The 18535-nt window shown below is 38.0% G+C and overlaps 1 protein-coding gene, 2 long non-coding RNA genes and 1 pseudogene across 7 annotated transcripts; 1 reads left to right on the top strand and 3 right to left on the bottom strand.

The window, feature by feature from the left end:
* Positions 1 to 5149: 5149 nt before the first annotated feature.
* Positions 5150 to 6685, bottom strand: LOC129776621 (uncharacterized). Of its 2 annotated transcripts, none has more exons than XR_008743131.1 (3): positions 5827 to 6685; positions 5469 to 5766; positions 5150 to 5390 (listed from the first exon to the last, which is right to left on the bottom strand). It is a non-coding gene; the product is annotated as an uncharacterized LOC129776621 (long non-coding RNA). The 2 variants fall into 2 exon arrangements; XR_008743132.1 differs by having other exon boundaries at positions 5851 to 6685.
* Positions 6686 to 10870: 4185 nt separating this feature from the next.
* Positions 10871 to 13464, bottom strand: LOC129776548 (uncharacterized). Of its 4 annotated transcripts, none has more exons than XR_008743117.1 (5): positions 13244 to 13464; positions 12791 to 13177; positions 11548 to 12731; positions 11190 to 11490; positions 10871 to 11111 (listed from the first exon to the last, which is right to left on the bottom strand). It is a non-coding gene; the product is annotated as an uncharacterized LOC129776548 (long non-coding RNA). The 4 variants fall into 4 exon arrangements; XR_008743118.1 differs by having other exon boundaries at positions 11572 to 12731; positions 13244 to 13463; XR_008743115.1 differs by having other exon boundaries at positions 11190 to 11487; positions 13244 to 13462.
* Positions 13465 to 14119: 655 nt separating this feature from the next.
* On the top strand, positions 14120 to 15824 carry LOC129774146 (jerky protein homolog-like). The gene is made up of 2 exons (XM_055777843.1): positions 14120 to 15293; positions 15352 to 15824. Exons 1-2 carry the CDS (start codon positions 14120 to 14122, stop codon positions 15822 to 15824), a joined length of 1647 nt encoding a protein of 548 aa, XP_055633818.1.
* On the bottom strand, positions 14587 to 17031 carry LOC129778558 (H/ACA ribonucleoprotein complex subunit 2-like protein; annotated as a pseudogene).
* Positions 17032 to 18535: the final 1504 nt, after the last annotated feature.

Below are 18535 nucleotides of genomic sequence, written 5' to 3'. Positions count from 1 at the left end.
CGTGTTTTATACTCTAGCGGTACACACTCACAGGATAGAGACAAATCGGCAGACTCAGCCAGAGGGGCGAATCAAACGAGACGAACGTATGAGCGTTAAAAGGGAGCGATGGCAAAAAAATACATTCATTACGATTTGTTCGCTCGTTGGATTCACATGCAGGCTAAAAAGGGTCCTTTTCAGGATCACAAAATTATCTTCAATCTAAAGAGTTTATTGTTTGTTATCACTCGATATCCCCATCTTGTTCGGCTAAACCTTTCTGTTTAGCGATTGCATTTGCCACTCGCCACAGCTTTCACAGTTGGAAAATTTCTTCCCATCCAGCTTGTGACATATTTTACAGTAAATTACATTCAATGGCACGTCGCATTACCACCACTCAGTGTCGGATTGGAGGTAATTTTAACCTGTAATTGAACATTTGCGATGACAGTGGTACAGTGTCGACTTTCAATGTGGGGTCATAATTTGGATCTCTATGTTTACAAAAATGTCCAACTAAATAAGTCGCATTACATGTCCGTCCAATTAGCTAAATGTCGAACTAATTGTAAATTACTGTACTTTCAATCTGGAAACAACTTAAGAATTGGTGAAAATTGAATAATCAGGAAAGTCCCCAACTATCAATAAGCTCAGAACAACTGCCAAATTCACATACTCATCAGATCCTGGCAAACAAATTATGAAAAAATCAATTTGTGTTTTATTATTATTTTGGATAATGTCTTAGAAAGCATTGAACTGTATTTCCTAAACTCTTTTTTGGAAGGTTTAATGGCCCTGAAAAGCGCCTTGTTTTATGGAAAGGTTCCAATTTAGTAAACTTTGTACTCGTGGTTTTGAAAAAAACCATTTCGAACGCCCTCGATGCCGCCTTGTTCTGGATTTGCCACCAAAGCAGTTTGTATAAAGAACAAACTTTTTTTCTTCTGCTACCTGATGCCGTTTTGCGATTGCGTTTGCCACTCGCCACTCGCTGCAACTGCCTGTTGTCTTGATGTCCACCGAACCGAATGTGTTCTGTTCCGAATGCGGGTTTTCTTATCGTCGCGAGCAGCTAACTCGATCACTTCGGCGGCCGAAACTATATAACGCCGGCTAGGTGGACTGGTGCACTGGTACTAACGCGCTCGGCCTAGCAACCCCTGCGAGGAACTCCAGATCAACACGGTTCGAGCGGGATTTTGCCTTTTCCTTCACTTTTCCTCCTTTACCATGTCCAGACATGGCTGCTTGGGTTGGTTTGTTGATGGGTTGTGATGCGAACCGATGTGGTGTACGGTTTGAATGAGAATGATCGTTACGGCAGCGGAGCGGGGATTTTTAAGCTGACTGGCTGGCTCGAGAATTACGCATGTGTGAGACTGCGACCAATGTTTCTTTCTTTTTTTCCTTTTTCCTTTCCAATCGTGCTTCATTCTATTTCGCTGCTGCTCTGGTTGCCCGTTTTGGTCGGTACGATTTGAGGAGCACAAAATGGACCAATCAAAAATGGGCACATAGTGCATTTTGGCAATGCTTGATATTTCACAATTATTCAATTATTTATCTCATGAAAAATGAAATGTTATTCGTTATGATAGATGCGTAGATATATTTCCTATCAATTGATGCAAAAACCTTTGCGATCTATTGAGAAATGCTCGAGTTATAAGCGTTCCATATCTTGCATTTTTTCCTTCTTGTTCAGTGCCTAGATTTCCATTTCACCCCCTATATCTTCCGGTTAGACGTAGTCCTACGTCAATATAATTATTTTTTTCGCATGTTAAATATTTTTTAATAAAAGGCTAAGTCAATAGTTTCAATTTTATATGTCGATCATCTAAATCGATTCAGTGATTCAAAAGTTATTAATTTTCATTTGTCAATTTTGGGAAAAAGTGGAAAAATTGATATTTCGGACCACTTAATAACTTATGTGTCGTAAGTGTGTTTAAATGTTTCAACGATCTACACATACATACATACACATACATTCGCGTTGTTAATTTTTATAAAAATCAGTATTTCTTCGTTGATATATTGGACATCCACCAAGGCTTGCGGTCTTGTCGTTGATGAAATTTATAAGAAAATACAGTGTATATTTTCCATCCGCCATGCAAGGCTATACAAGTTTTAGATCCCCACACGGCCATGAACCATGTCTGTGGTAACAATAACGAACAGTAACCCATATTTCGTCATAAGCAGACCCGAAAGCGAATGTAAATTGTTGAGAATAGAATGAAAATTTTTATTCGATTTTGTTTTAATACTTAGAAGACAAAGTCCTGACCCTAGCTTAACTATTTTTCAATAAATCTCCTTGCATTTCAGCAAAACAATCTTATCTAGAACAAAAAATAATTATCAGAGACAATTTTCGTTCAAGGTTTTTCGTTACCTGCAGAGAATGCAATTTTTCATTAATTGTGAATAACCGTATCCTCTCTTTCGTCTGCAATGATGTCAGGGCAAAAGTACTTATGTGTATGAGTTCCAAACTTCATACACACCAGATGGGCCAACCAGAAAGACTGCCGGGCCGCAGGTTGAGTATCGCTGGTCTAACGTCATGTGTATTGATATAAACTAAATATAATAACTTTTCTGTATTAAAACTATGGAAAAATGGCATATGGCGAGTCAAATATCTTTGATGTGATGAATAGAGCCCTTTTATTTTTCAAAAACCTGTGAAATATTATTATATCCAAAGTCTACAACAAAAATAAAAAGTGTTTTACAGATATGTCTGTAAATTCACAAACATATTTGTAAATCTGGCATCTCTGGTGGTCTAAGAATTTATTGCAAGAAATCGCTTGAAAACATGCATGAATTTGCTTGAAAATGAAGTGGATTGAGTCCGCACCACTTAGGTTTAGACCTGATTGTGATTATGGACGCTATTCCGGCTGCGAGGAATATTTTATTTAGAATCATATGAAGTAAATTTATAATTTAATGCAATCACGTAATACAATGATATGTAATTTATAATGTATATTTATATATTAAATAAAACTAATGATGACCGTGGTCTCTGTGAGTTTTTGTTTTATCGTTTAATAAATCATGTAAACACAAGAAACTATAATAAAAATCGAACAGTTTTGTTTTCGGTCGTCACGGTGCCAGATTGGCACAGTGTTGGCTCGTAATTTGTTGTCAAATACGAAGGGTAGGTCGACAAAATCATTGCAAAATGGCACGGTATCGGCACCGTTGTCGGCACCATTTTTGTAACCAATTCGGTACAACAAAGTAGACTGGGAAGGTATTCATAAATCTTTTCCCACAATATAACGTTACGGGTATCATACGGAAAAGGATTGTGGTACATCGAAAATGTGCGTTAATTGCTTCTGTGATGGGGTGGAGAAGAGAGTTGTGTCGTTCTCGACATTCATCGATGTTGTATCGTATTTTGATTATTCCTTTTCCCGCATGTTCATGCAGGGAGGCGATCTGGCGTAGTGGTAACATCCATGCCTCTCACGCTAAAGGTCACGAGTTCAACTCTCACTCCCGACATTCTTCCAAAAATGGAAGTAAAAAGTGACGAACCAGCCAAATGAGTTGAAAGTCACTATAATACAGATAAAAAAAAAAAAAAAATGTTCATGCACATCAACAAACCGCCGCATTCGTGGACCTGAAAACGACAAAGTCAGTTTGGAACTAATTCAGTTTTAAAAACGAATTCGCTATTAGTGGCAGCGTATTGTCCCACGCGCAAATGTTGCAGAAAGACATTTCAATCGTCGTGGGAATGTCCCGGTGGACCGTGAAAAGGGTCCTAGGCCGAGAAAAGAAAAGACAACTATCCCCGAAGGTGATCACAGGTCAACAGGTTCCGAGGGTTATCGATGCCGCCAAAAGAAAAATTCGAGCGAATCAAGTGCGTCCAATGAGAAAAATGGCCAAGGAACATCAGTGACTTCACGGCACAGAAGATCGTAAAGGTAGATTGCGGGTTGACGGCACGGAAAAAAACTCGCATGATTACCAACCGCATCCTGGAGCTATGAGTCGACGGATGTAAGAAAAGCTTAAACTTCCTCGAGCGAAAAAAAGGTTTTGTTTACTGTTTACCGACATGTTTACCGTCGAGAGAAATAGAGAGAAATGGATCCAGTGCACTTTATTAGGTCCCTACTGTGCGTTCCGAAAGCATGTGGAGATCGTAATTGCAGCAAGGGGAAACTCGATCGATGAATAAAATAGTTGAGGACTCTAAGAATCTTCCAATTTTTGACGTAGAACTACGTCTTTCAGGAAGGGTGGCAAATCAGAAAACAGGTCACGTTTTTATGAAATAAAGTTAACGTTAATAACTATTTTCCCTGTGAACGAATTCTCATGATTTGCATACCAATCGAATCGGAAATTCTCTAAGATTTGTTTGATATGCTATACATTACAATTCGCTAACCTCTAAACGGTTTAAATTCATGAAAACTGGAAGAACTTCCATTTTCCCATACATATGCTCTGCCGATCTGTGTGCTAACCCTACCCGTATTTCGAATGCTTATAACTTGAACATTTCTTAACAGATTGGAAAGATGTTTGCATAAAGTGATAGGAAATATTTCTGCGCGTCACAATGAATAAAATGTTATTTTTCATGAGATGAACAATTGAATAACTGTAAAATGTCAAGCGTTATCTAAACACCCTAACTGCCAAGTTTTGATTGGCCCTATTTACGGTCTCCCCAACACAGACTTCTAAATCGATGTACCTGTGGAAATCCGTTTTGCAAATATACATGTAAGTTGGAGGTATTTTTGTTCCCACCGAGCTGTGTTTCCCCAACACGGACTTCAAAATCAATGTGCCTACACTGAGAGGAATCATTAGTAAATATTACTAATTTTTTGGTACATGTTACCAATTCCCGAGTGATTTTCTACCCTACTAATCATTGGTACATTCTACGAAAACAGATTGGTAGGTTTATATGTCAAACGAAACTACGATCCGGACTGTACTACTGGTCCAGTGTTGGATCAATATCAGCTCAATGAAGGTGATTTGTCGGTTCAATAAAGGGCGTTTGTTGATTAACCTTTGGAACGATATCAGTAGAAATGTTGTTTCTCAATTGTAAGAGTTAATCATCTGGGTTAAAATAATATTTTTTTTTCCTTTTTGTTTTATTTAAAATCCTGTGTTTGATAACATGTTATATAATATTTCACTAATAACTTATTCTATAATTTCAATAGTTCTACAATAAAAAAAAATGTAAAATTTGAAAACAACAATAATTCTCGTCGCAATAACTCCTTCTACTGCATCGCTGTCTCTAGAGAATGGGGCGCTGATTAGCAGGAAGTCGATGACACCAGTACCCAGTACTCTTAGTTCGTATTTATTCCTCTCGTGCTCTGAAGAAGAAAAGAAATATTGATATATTAATGGTATTAAAAATATAAATTTAAGATTTACAGAATGGGTCTACTTACGATCTTGTCGAGGATATTTAAGAAGAAAACGATTACGTTTCCGACCAGGTATCGCCTACCGAAATCTTCGACCCTGCGCAGGTGTAGTTTACTTGCCCATTTAATGAGGCAGTGGAAATGTGTCTTCAGTAGGAATTTGGGGCTTGTTTTCTTGTAACAGAACGACTACATTGGATTGAGGGGTCGTGATTGCTCGTATTGAACAATCGGATTCGATATTTGTGCTCATGCTTATATTGTAGCCATCAAAAGCACACGATGGATCATCATTCCCCAACATCGTTTCGGAATTGCAGTCCTGCTGAAACAAAAAAAAATAATTCAAACAGATTGTTAACAAAAAACTACTTTTACAAACCCTCATCAGTCCCACAGTCCGTACCTCAAACTAAAAGTATGTCTTTCTTGACATAACAGCATACGTCTTCTCCGCTAGGTGCGTTCTGATGGTTGCGAAGTTCTGTCTGAATGCTTCCGCCGCAAGGGGCTCATTCGTCTCACCAGTTTGTTGGTCCGAATTGTATCCATAGATCAACAGCTTTCTGATAGTCGCCATAGCCGTATATGCTGTACGGAACTGAATGGGAGCTACGATGGTTTCCGTTGTCTTTGTTTAACTTTGTTGAATTCGCTCTTTGTCTCACAAGTTGTGAGTGCTCTCGACCAGCATATCGCCGAATTCTTCCATCTTAGGGTTCAACATCGCAGACAGAAACGCGGAAACCAAAATAAAATTGACAACTTAGCTTCGACGAGCAGCTCATCACCGGAAAAAAAAAACATTCAAGTTAGATTAAAATCAAACATACATTGGCTCTCCATTGAACATAAACCGTATCACCGAGACGCTGAGATCTAGCATGCAATTCCATTCCTTTTGCGATGAATAGTTTTGTCACGTCCGGAATCATGAGTATGCAAATTATTACCAACGTCATTTTCGCCCCATTTTTACATCCTCAACATATTCAGCAGTATTGGCCCAATTAATTCGCAAACGCGGTGTCATGTTTGTGCACGTTTGTCCGTTATGGTCCATAGTAATTTCAAAGTAACATTTCTGGTACACCCTAGATTCCTCAACACCATGAACGAGGATATTAGGATTACCGACCAACCAACCATACCGACCATTACCAACGCACAGTGAACAAAACACATACAAAATCATCCAATTAAAATGATTTGAGTTAGCAAACTGAGTTTTCCTTGATGACAACCGCACTCGCCACTCGCTGCAACTGCCTGTTGTCTTGATGTCCACCGAACCGAATGTGTTCTGTTCCGAATGCGGGTTTTCTTATCGTCGCGAGCAGCTAACTCGATCACTTCGGCGGCCGAAACTATATAACGCCGGCTAGGTGGACTGGTGCACTGGTACTAACGCGCTCGGCCTAGCAACCCCTGCGAGGAACTCCAGATCAACACGGTTCGAGCGGGATTTTGCCTTTTCCTTCACTTTTCCTCCTTTACCATGTCCAGACATGGCTGCTTGGGTTGGTTTGTTGATGGGTTGTGATGCGAACCGATGTGGTGTACGGTTTGAATGAGAATGATCGTTACGGCAGCGGAGCGGGGATTTTTAAGCTGACTGGCTGGCTCGAGAATTACGCATGTGTGAGACTGCGACCAATGTTTCTTTCTTTTTTTCCTTTTTCCTTTCCAATCGTGCTTCATTCTATTTCGCTGCTGCTCTGGTTGCCCGTTTTGGTCGGTACGATTTGAGGAGCACAAAATGGACCAATCAAAAATGGGCACATAGTGCATTTTGGCAATGCTTGATATTTCACAATTATTCAATTATTTATCTCATGAAAAATGAAATGTTATTCGTTATGATAGATGCGTAGATATATTTCCTATCAATTGATGCAAAAACCTTTGCGATCTATTGAGAAATGCTCGAGTTATAAGCGTTCCATATCTTGCATTTTTTCCTTCTTGTTCAGTGCCTAGATTTCCATTTCACCCCCTATATCTTCCGGTTAGACGTAGTCCTACGTCAATATAATTATTTTTTTCGCATGTTAAATATTTTTTAATAAAAGGCTAAGTCAATAGTTTCAATTTTATATGTCGATCATCTAAATCGATTCAGTGATTCAAAAGTTATTAATTTTCATTTGTCAATTTTGGGAAAAAGTGGAAAAATTGATATTTCGGACCACTTAATAACTTATGTGTCGTAAGTGTGTTTAAATGTTTCAACGATCTACACATACATACATACACATACATTCGCGTTGTTAATTTTTATAAAAATCAGTATTTCTTCGTTGATATATTGGACATCCACCAAGGCTTGCGGTCTTGTCGTTGATGAAATTTATAAGAAAATACAGTGTATATTTTCCATCCGCCATGCAAGGCTATACAAGTTTTAGATCCCCACACGGCCATGAACCATGTCTGTGGTAACAATAACGAACAGTAACCCATATTTCGTCATAAGCAGACCCGAAAGCGAATGTAAATTGTTGAGAATAGAATGAAAATTTTTATTCGATTTTGTTTTAATACTTAGAAGACAAAGTCCTGACCCTAGCTTAACTATTTTTCAATAAATCTCCTTGCATTTCAGCAAAACAATCTTATCTAGAACAAAAAATAATTATCAGAGACAATTTTCGTTCAAGGTTTTTCGTTACCTGCAGAGAATGCAATTTTTCATTAATTGTGAATAACCGTATCCTCTCTTTCGTCTGCAATGATGTCAGGGCAAAAGTACTTATGTGTATGAGTTCCAAACTTCATACACACCAGATGGGCCAACCAGAAAGACTGCCGGGCCGCAGGTTGAGTATCGCTGGTCTAACGTCATGTGTATTGATATAAACTAAATATAATAACTTTTCTGTATTAAAACTATGGAAAAATGGCATATGGCGAGTCAAATATCTTTGATGTGATGAATAGAGCCCTTTTATTTTTCAAAAACCTGTGAAATATTATTATATCCAAAGTCTACAACAAAAATAAAAAGTGTTTTACAGATATGTCTGTAAATTCACAAACATATTTGTAAATCTGGCATCTCTGGTGGTCTAAGAATTTATTGCAAGAAATCGCTTGAAAACATGCATGAATTTGCTTGAAAATGAAGTGGATTGAGTCCGCACCACTTAGGTTTAGACCTGATTGTGATTATGGACGCTATTCCGGCTGCGAGGAATATTTTATTTAGAATCATATGAAGTAAATTTATAATTTAATGCAATCACGTAATACAATGATATGTAATTTATAATGTATATTTATATATTAAATAAAACTAATGATGACCGTGGTCTCTGTGAGTTTTTGTTTTATCGTTTAATAAATCATGTAAACACAAGAAACTATAATAAAAATCGAACAGTTTTGTTTTCGGTCGTCACGGTGCCAGATTGGCACAGTGTTGGCTCGTAATTTGTTGTCAAATACGAAGGGTAGGTCGACAAAATCATTGCAAAATGGCACGGTATCGGCACCGTTGTCGGCACCATTTTTGTAACCAATTCGGTACAACAAAGTAGACTGGGAAGGTATTCATAAATCTTTTCCCACAATATAACGTTACGGGTATCATACGGAAAAGGATTGTGGTACATCGAAAATGTGCGTTAATTGCTTCTGTGATGGGGTGGAGAAGAGAGTTGTGTCGTTCTCGACATTCATCGATGTTGTATCGTATTTTGATTATTCCTTTTCCCGCATGTTCATGCAGGGAGGCGATCTGGCGTAGTGGTAACATCCATGCCTCTCACGCTAAAGGTCACGAGTTCAACTCTCACTCCCGACATTCTTCCAAAAATGGAAGTAAAAAGTGACGAACCAGCCAAATGAGTTGAAAGTCACTATAATACAGATAAAAAAAAAAAAAAAATGTTCATGCACATCAACAAACCGCCGCATTCGTGGACCTGAAAACGACAAAGTCAGTTTGGAACTAATTCAGTTTTAAAAACGAATTCGCTATTAGTGGCAGCGTATTGTCCCACGCGCAAATGTTGCAGAAAGACATTTCAATCGTCGTGGGAATGTCCCGGTGGACCGTGAAAAGGGTCCTAGGCCGAGAAAAGAAAAGACAACTATCCCCGAAGGTGATCACAGGTCAACAGGTTCCGAGGGTTATCGATGCCGCCAAAAGAAAAATTCGAGCGAATCAAGTGCGTCCAATGAGAAAAATGGCCAAGGAACATCAGTGACTTCACGGCACAGAAGATCGTAAAGGTAGATTGCGGGTTGACGGCACGGAAAAAAACTCGCATGATTACCAACCGCATCCTGGAGCTATGAGTCGACGGATGTAAGAAAAGCTTAAACTTCCTCGAGCGAAAAAAAGGTTTTGTTTACTGTTTACCGACATGTTTACCGTCGAGAGAAATAGAGAGAAATGGATCCAGTGCACTTTATTAGGTCCCTACTGTGCGTTCCGAAAGCATGTGGAGATCGTAATTGCAGCAAGGGGAAACTCGATCGATGAATAAAATAGTTGAGGACTCTAAGAATCTTCCAATTTTTGACGTAGAACTACGTCTTTCAGGAAGGGTGGCAAATCAGAAAACAGGTCACGTTTTTATGAAATAAAGTTAACGTTAATAACTATTTTCCCTGTGAACGAATTCTCATGATTTGCATACCAATCGAATCGGAAATTCTCTAAGATTTGTTTGATATGCTATACATTACAATTCGCTAACCTCTAAACGGTTTAAATTCATGAAAACTGGAAGAACTTCCATTTTCCCATACATATGCTCTGCCGATCTGTGTGCTAACCCTACCCGTATTTCGAATGCTTATAACTTGAACATTTCTTAACAGATTGGAAAGATGTTTGCATAAAGTGATAGGAAATATTTCTGCGCGTCACAATGAATAAAATGTTATTTTTCATGAGATGAACAATTGAATAACTGTAAAATGTCAAGCGTTATCTAAACACCCTAACTGCCAAGTTTTGATTGGCCCTATTTACGGTCTCCCCAACACAGACTTCTAAATCGATGTACCTGTGGAAATCCGTTTTGCAAATATACATGTAAGTTGGAGGTATTTTTGTTCCCACCGAGCTGTGTTTCCCCAACACGGACTTCAAAATCAATGTGCCTACACTGAGAGGAATCATTAGTAAATATTACTAATTTTTTGGTACATGTTACCAATTCCCGAGTGATTTTCTACCCTACTAATCATTGGTACATTCTACGAAAACAGATTGGTAGGTTTATATGTCAAACGAAACTACGATCCGGACTGTACTACTGGTCCAGTGTTGGATCAATATCAGCTCAATGAAGGTGATTTGTCGGTTCAATAAAGGGCGTTTGTTGATTAACCTTTGGAACGATATCAGTAGAAATGTTGTTTCTCAATTGTAAGAGTTAATCATCTGGGTTAAAATAATATTTTTTTTTCCTTTTTGTTTTATTTAAAATCCTGTGTTTGATAACATGTTATATAATATTTCACTAATAACTTATTCTATAATTTCAATAGTTCTACAATAAAAAAAAATGTAAAATTTGAAAACAACAATAATTCTCGTCGCAATAACTCCTTCTACTGCATCGCTGTCTCTAGAGAATGGGGCGCTGATTAGCAGGAAGTCGATGACACCAGTACCCAGTACTCTTAGTTCGTATTTATTCCTCTCGTGCTCTGAAGAAGAAAAGAAATATTGATATATTAATGGTATTAAAAATATAAATTTAAGATTTACAGAATGGGTCTACTTACGATCTTGTCGAGGATATTTAAGAAGAAAACGATTACGTTTCCGACCAGGTATCGCCTACCGAAATCTTCGACCCTGCGCAGGTGTAGTTTACTTGCCCATTTAATGAGGCAGTGGAAATGTGTCTTCAGTAGGAATTTGGGGCTTGTTTTCTTGTAACAGAACGACTACATTGGATTGAGGGGTCGTGATTGCTCGTATTGAACAATCGGATTCGATATTTGTGCTCATGCTTATATTGTAGCCATCAAAAGCACACGATGGATCATCATTCCCCAACATCGTTTCGGAATTGCAGTCCTGCTGAAACAAAAAAAAATAATTCAAACAGATTGTTAACAAAAAACTACTTTTACAAACCCTCATCAGTCCCACAGTCCGTACCTCAAACTAAAAGTATGTCTTTCTTGACATAACAGCATACGTCTTCTCCGCTAGGTGCGTTCTGATGGTTGCGAAGTTCTGTCTGAATGCTTCCGCCGCAAGGGGCTCATTCGTCTCACCAGTTTGTTGGTCCGAATTGTATCCATAGATCAACAGCTTTCTGATAGTCGCCATAGCCGTATATGCTGTACGGAACTGAATGGGAGCTACGATGGTTTCCGTTGTCTTTGTTTAACTTTGTTGAATTCGCTCTTTGTCTCACAAGTTGTGAGTGCTCTCGACCAGCATATCGCCGAATTCTTCCATCTTAGGGTTCAACATCGCAGACAGAAACGCGGAAACCAAAATAAAATTGACAACTTAGCTTCGACGAGCAGCTCATCACCGGAAAAAAAAAAACATTCAAGTTAGATTAAAATCAAACATACATTGGCTCTCCATTGAACATAAACCGTATCACCGAGACGCTGAGATCTAGCATGCAATTCCATTCCTTTTGCGATGAATAGTTTTGTCACGTCCGGAATCATGAGTATGCAAATTATTACCAACGTCATTTTCGCCCCATTTTTACATCCTCAACATATTCAGCAGTATTGGCCCAATTAATTCGCAAACGCGGTGTCATGTTTGTGCACGTTTGTCCGTTATGGTCCATAGTAATTTCAAAGTAACATTTCTGGTACACCCTAGATTCCTCAACACCATGAACGAGGATATTAGGATTACCGACCAACCAACCATACCGACCATTACCAACGCACAGTGAACAAAACACATACAAAATCATCCAATTAAAATGATTTGAGTTAGCAAACTGAGTTTTCCTTGATGACAACCGCTAGTAGTTGGAACAGATATCCGGATATCGACTCCCAACTTTTTCATCACTAGCCAGGAGGAAATCATGAAACCTAGTGACGATATGACATTGATTTTGTCGATGCTTTCCAGTATCAAATTCAACACTCTCCTCCTGGAACAGATCCTGATGATTGCACAGAGCACGTAGTCGGTTCTGACGTTCTTCATGTTCCATGTCATCCTCCGGTTGAGAAAAGCAGTTGATTGGATCTTCCTGACACATCATTATCACGCAGAGGTTATCAGTTTGTAGAAAAAACGAATAACGACACTTTTCCTGGAGAGTTTCGATACATCTGGAAAACGAATGAAAAGATGATCGAAAAATCTACTTTCGTTCATCGGAAGGCCATACCTTGTAAATTTTATGAGCAAATGACTATACTTGCGGTAGCGTAGCTTGCTCCTCCTTCATTGATTCTTGCCTGCACCTGAGCCTGATAGGGATTTTCGATGCTCCAGTGAAGAAACAGAAGAGCTATTCGTGCTGGAATCAGCTGCACTTGTTGATTCGCTGGTCGCTGCCGTTGGTCGACGAAAAGATACGCTCATTTGATACCGTTTGCACGGACCGATGGTGAATCGTTATTGGTTCTTCCTTTCCCTAGTTTGTATCGCCAAATATTAGCATCGAATCATGGCTGTTGTAAAATGTTCGTTTACGATTGATCGCAAATGGAAATGCTTCTATCAGTAGTAGAATAGAAGAAACGTTGTCCAAAATGAGTATATTTCGGAATATCTAGAATTTACCAACATAGAGAAAACATTAGATAAGAACGGAAACATAACAAAAACAAATGCTTACCTCCGAATTGCTTCGCTTCCACAAAAAAATGGCGATTACGAAGTGCGCACTTCACAGTCGCTAGGAATGAAAACATTGAAGGTTACAAATGGCATGAAGTAAAATGTACGAATCTCTGGTAGGGATGTACATTACATCTGACATCAGTTTTACCGGATTTTGGTAATATGTACAAAAAATTTGTACATTTTACCAATGTTTCAACTACTAAAGATTTGGTAGCTTCATTTACTAATGTTTGTCTCCAGTGTAGGGGAATCCGCTTTGCAAAACAGTAATTTACATTTAATGCGACATGCCGAGGCACCACTCAGTGTCGCATTGGAGGAGATTGTGACCTGTAATTGGACATTCGCGCTGACAGTGGTCAGTGTCGACTTCTGGTGGCGACTTTCAATTCGGGTCCCGAACTAGATAGTGTAATCTCTATCAGATTAGAAGGCACGAATCCAGTTTTCAAATGTTAAAATTTGAATGAAAATTTCTACATCATGTTATTTAATTACTTTAAACACGTATTTTTGACTCTTATTTAATCGTTTGTCTATACATTTCTGATATTTTGACTGAAACTTTTCATTATATATAATATGAAATTGTCTTCAAACACAATTTTCGTTCGAGATTTTTTCACCACCTGTAAAAAAAAGTGTATTTCATCTCAAAAGAATACAAATTCGATACGGATAAGTTAATTTTTATTCATTATTTTAATGTTGAAAACGTGTCCATTCCGCCTGAAAATTAATTACTATCTTTGACGCTCCCAAAATCGTGAAACGAAGCTCAGTGCCGTCAACGCGAATATCAACAAACCAGCACAAACGAAAAACAGAATGTGAAAAACAAGTTAGAACTAGAAAAGAAAAACAGCAAATGGACTCAACTTTCGTAGACATTGGTGAAGAATACATGCAAGCAGAATATTTAGATGAACATTTAGAAGATGTACTATCGGCCAACATTCATTCGAGCTGTTCTATTGCTTTAGAACAAATCACTGCCAGTGAAGCTAACAGCAAGCCCGATAAACGTAACCGTCCAGTGAAATACAAGAGACGAAAGTATAATGTCCTCACCATCAAAGATAAGAACATAATCTTGGACCTGCTAAATTGTGGTAAGACTGTTCTACAAGTGGCTGACGAAACGGGCCTTCCACGGTCGACGGTTTACGGAATCAAGAAGCAAGAAATAGCATTGCGGCATTGCAAGACGATGGCCAACAAAACGATCCAGTTTCGCAAACGGATAAGACTTCCGACGCATGTATTGCTGAATGAAGCCGTCTTATTGTGGTTCTACGGAAAACGTCAGAAACACATACCGATATCAGATGCACTCTTATGTGAAAAATGCAAGCTTCTCCACGAAACATCGTGCACGACGCCCGATTGTCGATTTAGAGCAAGTTATGGTTGGTTACGTAGCTTCAAAGCTAGAAACGGGATCAGAACGTTAACTGTCTCTGGAGAGAAACTTGACGCGGATATTGCTGCGGTTGAACCGTTTAAGAATAAATTGACGGAGATTATAACTTCAAACAACTATAGTGCTGATGATATTTATAACGCTGATGAGACGGCATTAGTTGTAAAGGCCTTGCCTTCAAAGTCATTGGTTAGTTTTAGCGAAAAAACTGCACCCGGACGCAAGTCTTTGAAGGAGCGACTGACAATTACACCTTGCAGCAATGCAAGTGGTAGCCACAAATTACCATTACAAGTGCTTGGCCGCGCAGCAAATCCTAGATGCTTTAAAACGCAAGGCGTGCCTGATGGGATACACTATTTTTCAAATAAGAAAGCGTGGCAAACTAGTGCGACGTTTACTGATTGGTTCTACTCCGTCTTCGTTCCTGAAATCAAACGGAAGGCAGCTGCACAGAATAGACCGGCTAAAGCGCTTCTAATTTTAGATAATTGCACCGCACATTGCAGTAAAGATAAGTTTCAAGTGGATGACGCAGAAATTCAGGTGATCTTCCTTCCTCCAAATGTGACAAGCATTCTGCAGCCTATGGATCAAGGCATCATCAAATGTTTTAAGGGTAACAATGTCATTACATTTTCGAGTCCAAGATAGTGAATATTATTTTTATTTTTTAGTTATCTACAAATCGAATTTTCTGCACCGTGTTCTGTTGGAAACTGACAGCGATTGTCCAGTCACAGAAGTTATCAAATCATTTAGCCTTTATGACGCTATTCAACTAGCGACTGATGCGTGGGCCACTATAACTCCAGAAACGATTGCTAACTGTTGGCGCAATCTCTTAAGTGTCAGTCAAGATCAAAACTATAACTCGTTCAACGATTTCACAATTTCATCACCAACAAGTGACCCCCGCGTGTTGCTTTCTAAAGTAGTGCAACTCGTTGATCCAAACTACGTACTGACCGAAGAAGAAGTTCAAGAATGGCTAAGCAACTCAGACAACATAGATGTAGCGCAAATATATACCGACGAGCAATTGACCCAGTATATTGCCTCTGGTGGTGACTTTTTCGAGGCCGACCATAAAGAGCAAGATTGCGATGCTAACGAAAGTGCTGAGGGTGATCTTAGTACTTCGGGTTAAATGTACTCTTGGAGCAGTCAATCCGAAAAACGCAATGATTATAAGAAGGCTATCAGCATCATGGATGTACTTAAAAATGTTCTTATTGCTGTTGGTGATGACCATAAATTAGTGGAAGTCGAAAAATGGAAAAACGAATATGAAAATGAAATTATTCGCCTTCTTGGCGAATAACAATAGTGAATTGTAATTAGGTATATGGCATGATAACAAAAATACAAAATAATTGATTGTAACACCATAAGTTGTCTTGATTGGAAAAATGGTTGAAACACTCTTAAAAATTTATCGTGTTGTAAAAACTCGCACAATGGTATATTCGTGTTGACGGCATTGATTTTTCACTTTTAGTTTATCGAACTGTTCTTGATAATAGGGCTGCTCTCGGATTAGCATTGTAACTGTGCCTCGTTTCACACCCATTGCTGCTCCCGAGTCTTTCCGACTCGGCGTATAGCAATATGGGATATGGGAACAGTTGGCAAGCGACACATGATTTCCACTTTTCTGCAGCGAAAATAACAATCCTGTAAAAATTGAGATGCGAATTAGAGACTTCCGATTAGATATATGACTTTATTAGACTTTTTTGTAAATTGCAACACCCATTTCAACACACAATATACACATTGCTTACCCTGTTTCATTATTCCGCGGACGCACTTGAACATCCCTTAATCCATAACATAAATAAGATTTGTGTTTTGAGGCTGTAATGAATTAATATAGATAAGAACACGCGGAAATAGCATTAAAATATCCATCTAAACCTTTTTTGATAAGTTTATGAATGTTCTTGGTTAATTCCTTCGGCGCCATGGGCTGAGCGATTGCATTCGTATTTTTAAGTTTCACATCGTATCCTTCCTTAACGATAGTTGTGTCGATTTCGGCATCTGGTTTCTTCACCTTTATATTTCCCATTACTATCTCGAAATCAGTGGATAGTTTTGTTGGCCAACGCCTTGCAATGCCTCAATGCTATTTCTTGCTTCTCGATTCCGTAAATTCTCGACGGTGGAAAGCCCGTTTCGTCAGCCACTTGTAGAACACTCTCACCACGATTTATCAAAATGTTATCTGAGTCCATTTTGATGTTTTTCTTTTCTGGTTCTAACTTGTTTTTCACATTCTGTTTTTCGTTTGTGCTGTGTTTGTTGATATTTGCGATGACGGCACTGAGCTTCGTGTCACGATTTCGGGAACGTCAAAGATAGTAATTAATTTTCAGGCGGAATGAGCATGTTTTCAAAAAAAAAATTATGAATAAAAATTAACTTATCCGTATCAAATTAGTATTCTATTTAAATGAAAAACACTTTTTTACAGGTGGTGAAAAAATCTCATACGAAAATCGTGTTTGAAGATAATTTTATATTATATATAATGAAAAGTTTCAGTCAAAATATCAGAAATGTATAGACAAACGGTTAAATAAGAGTCAAAAATACGTGTTTAAAGTAATTAAATAACATGATGTAGAAATTTTCATTCAAATTTTAACATTTGAAAACTGGATTCGTGCCTTCTAATCTGATAGAGATTACACTATCGAGTTTTGTCCCAAATCGAAAGTTGCCACCAGACATCGACACTAACCACTGTCAGTGCGGATTTTTCTCTGTCCAATTAGATGTAAACATGTCCAATTAAATGTGTCGCATTACAGGTATGTCCAATTAAAAAAATGTCGCATTAAATGTAAATTACTGTATACATGCAAGTAGTGATGTCTATTTTTTTTTTCATTTAATCGATTATCGATTAATCTTTGGGACATTTTTCAATATTCGTTTCATTCGAATAATTGTCTTTCAATATTCGATTAATCGAATAAATATTATTTTCTTGAAATAATCACGTATCACGTAGTCATTCTGGTCGCGTGGTCTATCGGGTTGTCGATGTTAGATGGTTGGATAAAAAAATTATATAGCCTAATTCTTAGCCTAAAAATGCATTAACTTTGAGATAGATTCCTTTTTTAATTAAATGCGATTACAGTGACAATTATTCGATGTATTTATATTTTGATTTAAAATTATTCGATACAAAATTAATCGATTATAATTTCAGATATTCGATTATTTGAATTAATCGAACGATTAACCGACGTCTCTACATGCAAGTCGGGTAATTTTTGGTGTTGAGTACTTTTGTACTCGCTTTGTAATGAGAAGCCTGGGAAAATCGTCATTTCAGATACTAGAGGTGAATGAACTTTCGCGGTTCGAGAACTACGTAAACATGAGATAATGCAATGATTTCAGAAGGAAATGTAAAATACATTGATCGTTTGACTAATTTTCCGTTCATATATTTTGGTAGTCCTAGGCATCATATCAAACGTAAACGGACGTTCATCAAATTTATTTGTAACGAAGAACATAATTTATTACAACATTTTTGTTGCATTCTAAAATAATATTCGAAGTGGTAAACAAGTGGATTCCACAATATAATTTCGTAGTTCTACGTCGAAAATATGCGGTCGTGTCCTAGATACAACCCCTTACAATTTCTTGAATAAATAAAAAAAATTGAAATCGAAATTTTTGAGAATTTTTAAAATTTTGACATTGGTGCAAACATTATCACGCATACGATAGGCAGCAGATGATAATGAAGAATTCGCTGCCCAAAACACTTTAACAAAACCGTCATCGGAGATTTGAGTGCTCAAAATGCATGTCAATAGGAGGTGTTCAGAC

Source organism: Toxorhynchites rutilus, chromosome 3, assembly GCF_029784135.1.
Source record: "Toxorhynchites rutilus septentrionalis strain SRP chromosome 3, ASM2978413v1, whole genome shotgun sequence".
NCBI lineage: Eukaryota > Metazoa > Arthropoda > Insecta > Diptera > Culicidae > Toxorhynchites > Toxorhynchites rutilus.
The sequence above is the reverse complement of the archived record's forward strand: the minus strand, read 5'-3'. Positions and strand labels throughout refer to the sequence as shown.

Excerpts from the sequence above, each read along its gene's own strand:
- LOC129774146 (XM_055777843.1), top strand. The coding sequence starts at position 14,120 with ATGGACTCAACTTTCGTAGACATTGGTGAAGAATACATGCAAGCAGAA. Across the intron at positions 15,294-15,351 it reads CATCATCAAATGTTTTAAGG|TTATCTACAAATCGAATTTT; the intron begins GTAACAATGTCA and ends TTTATTTTTTAG.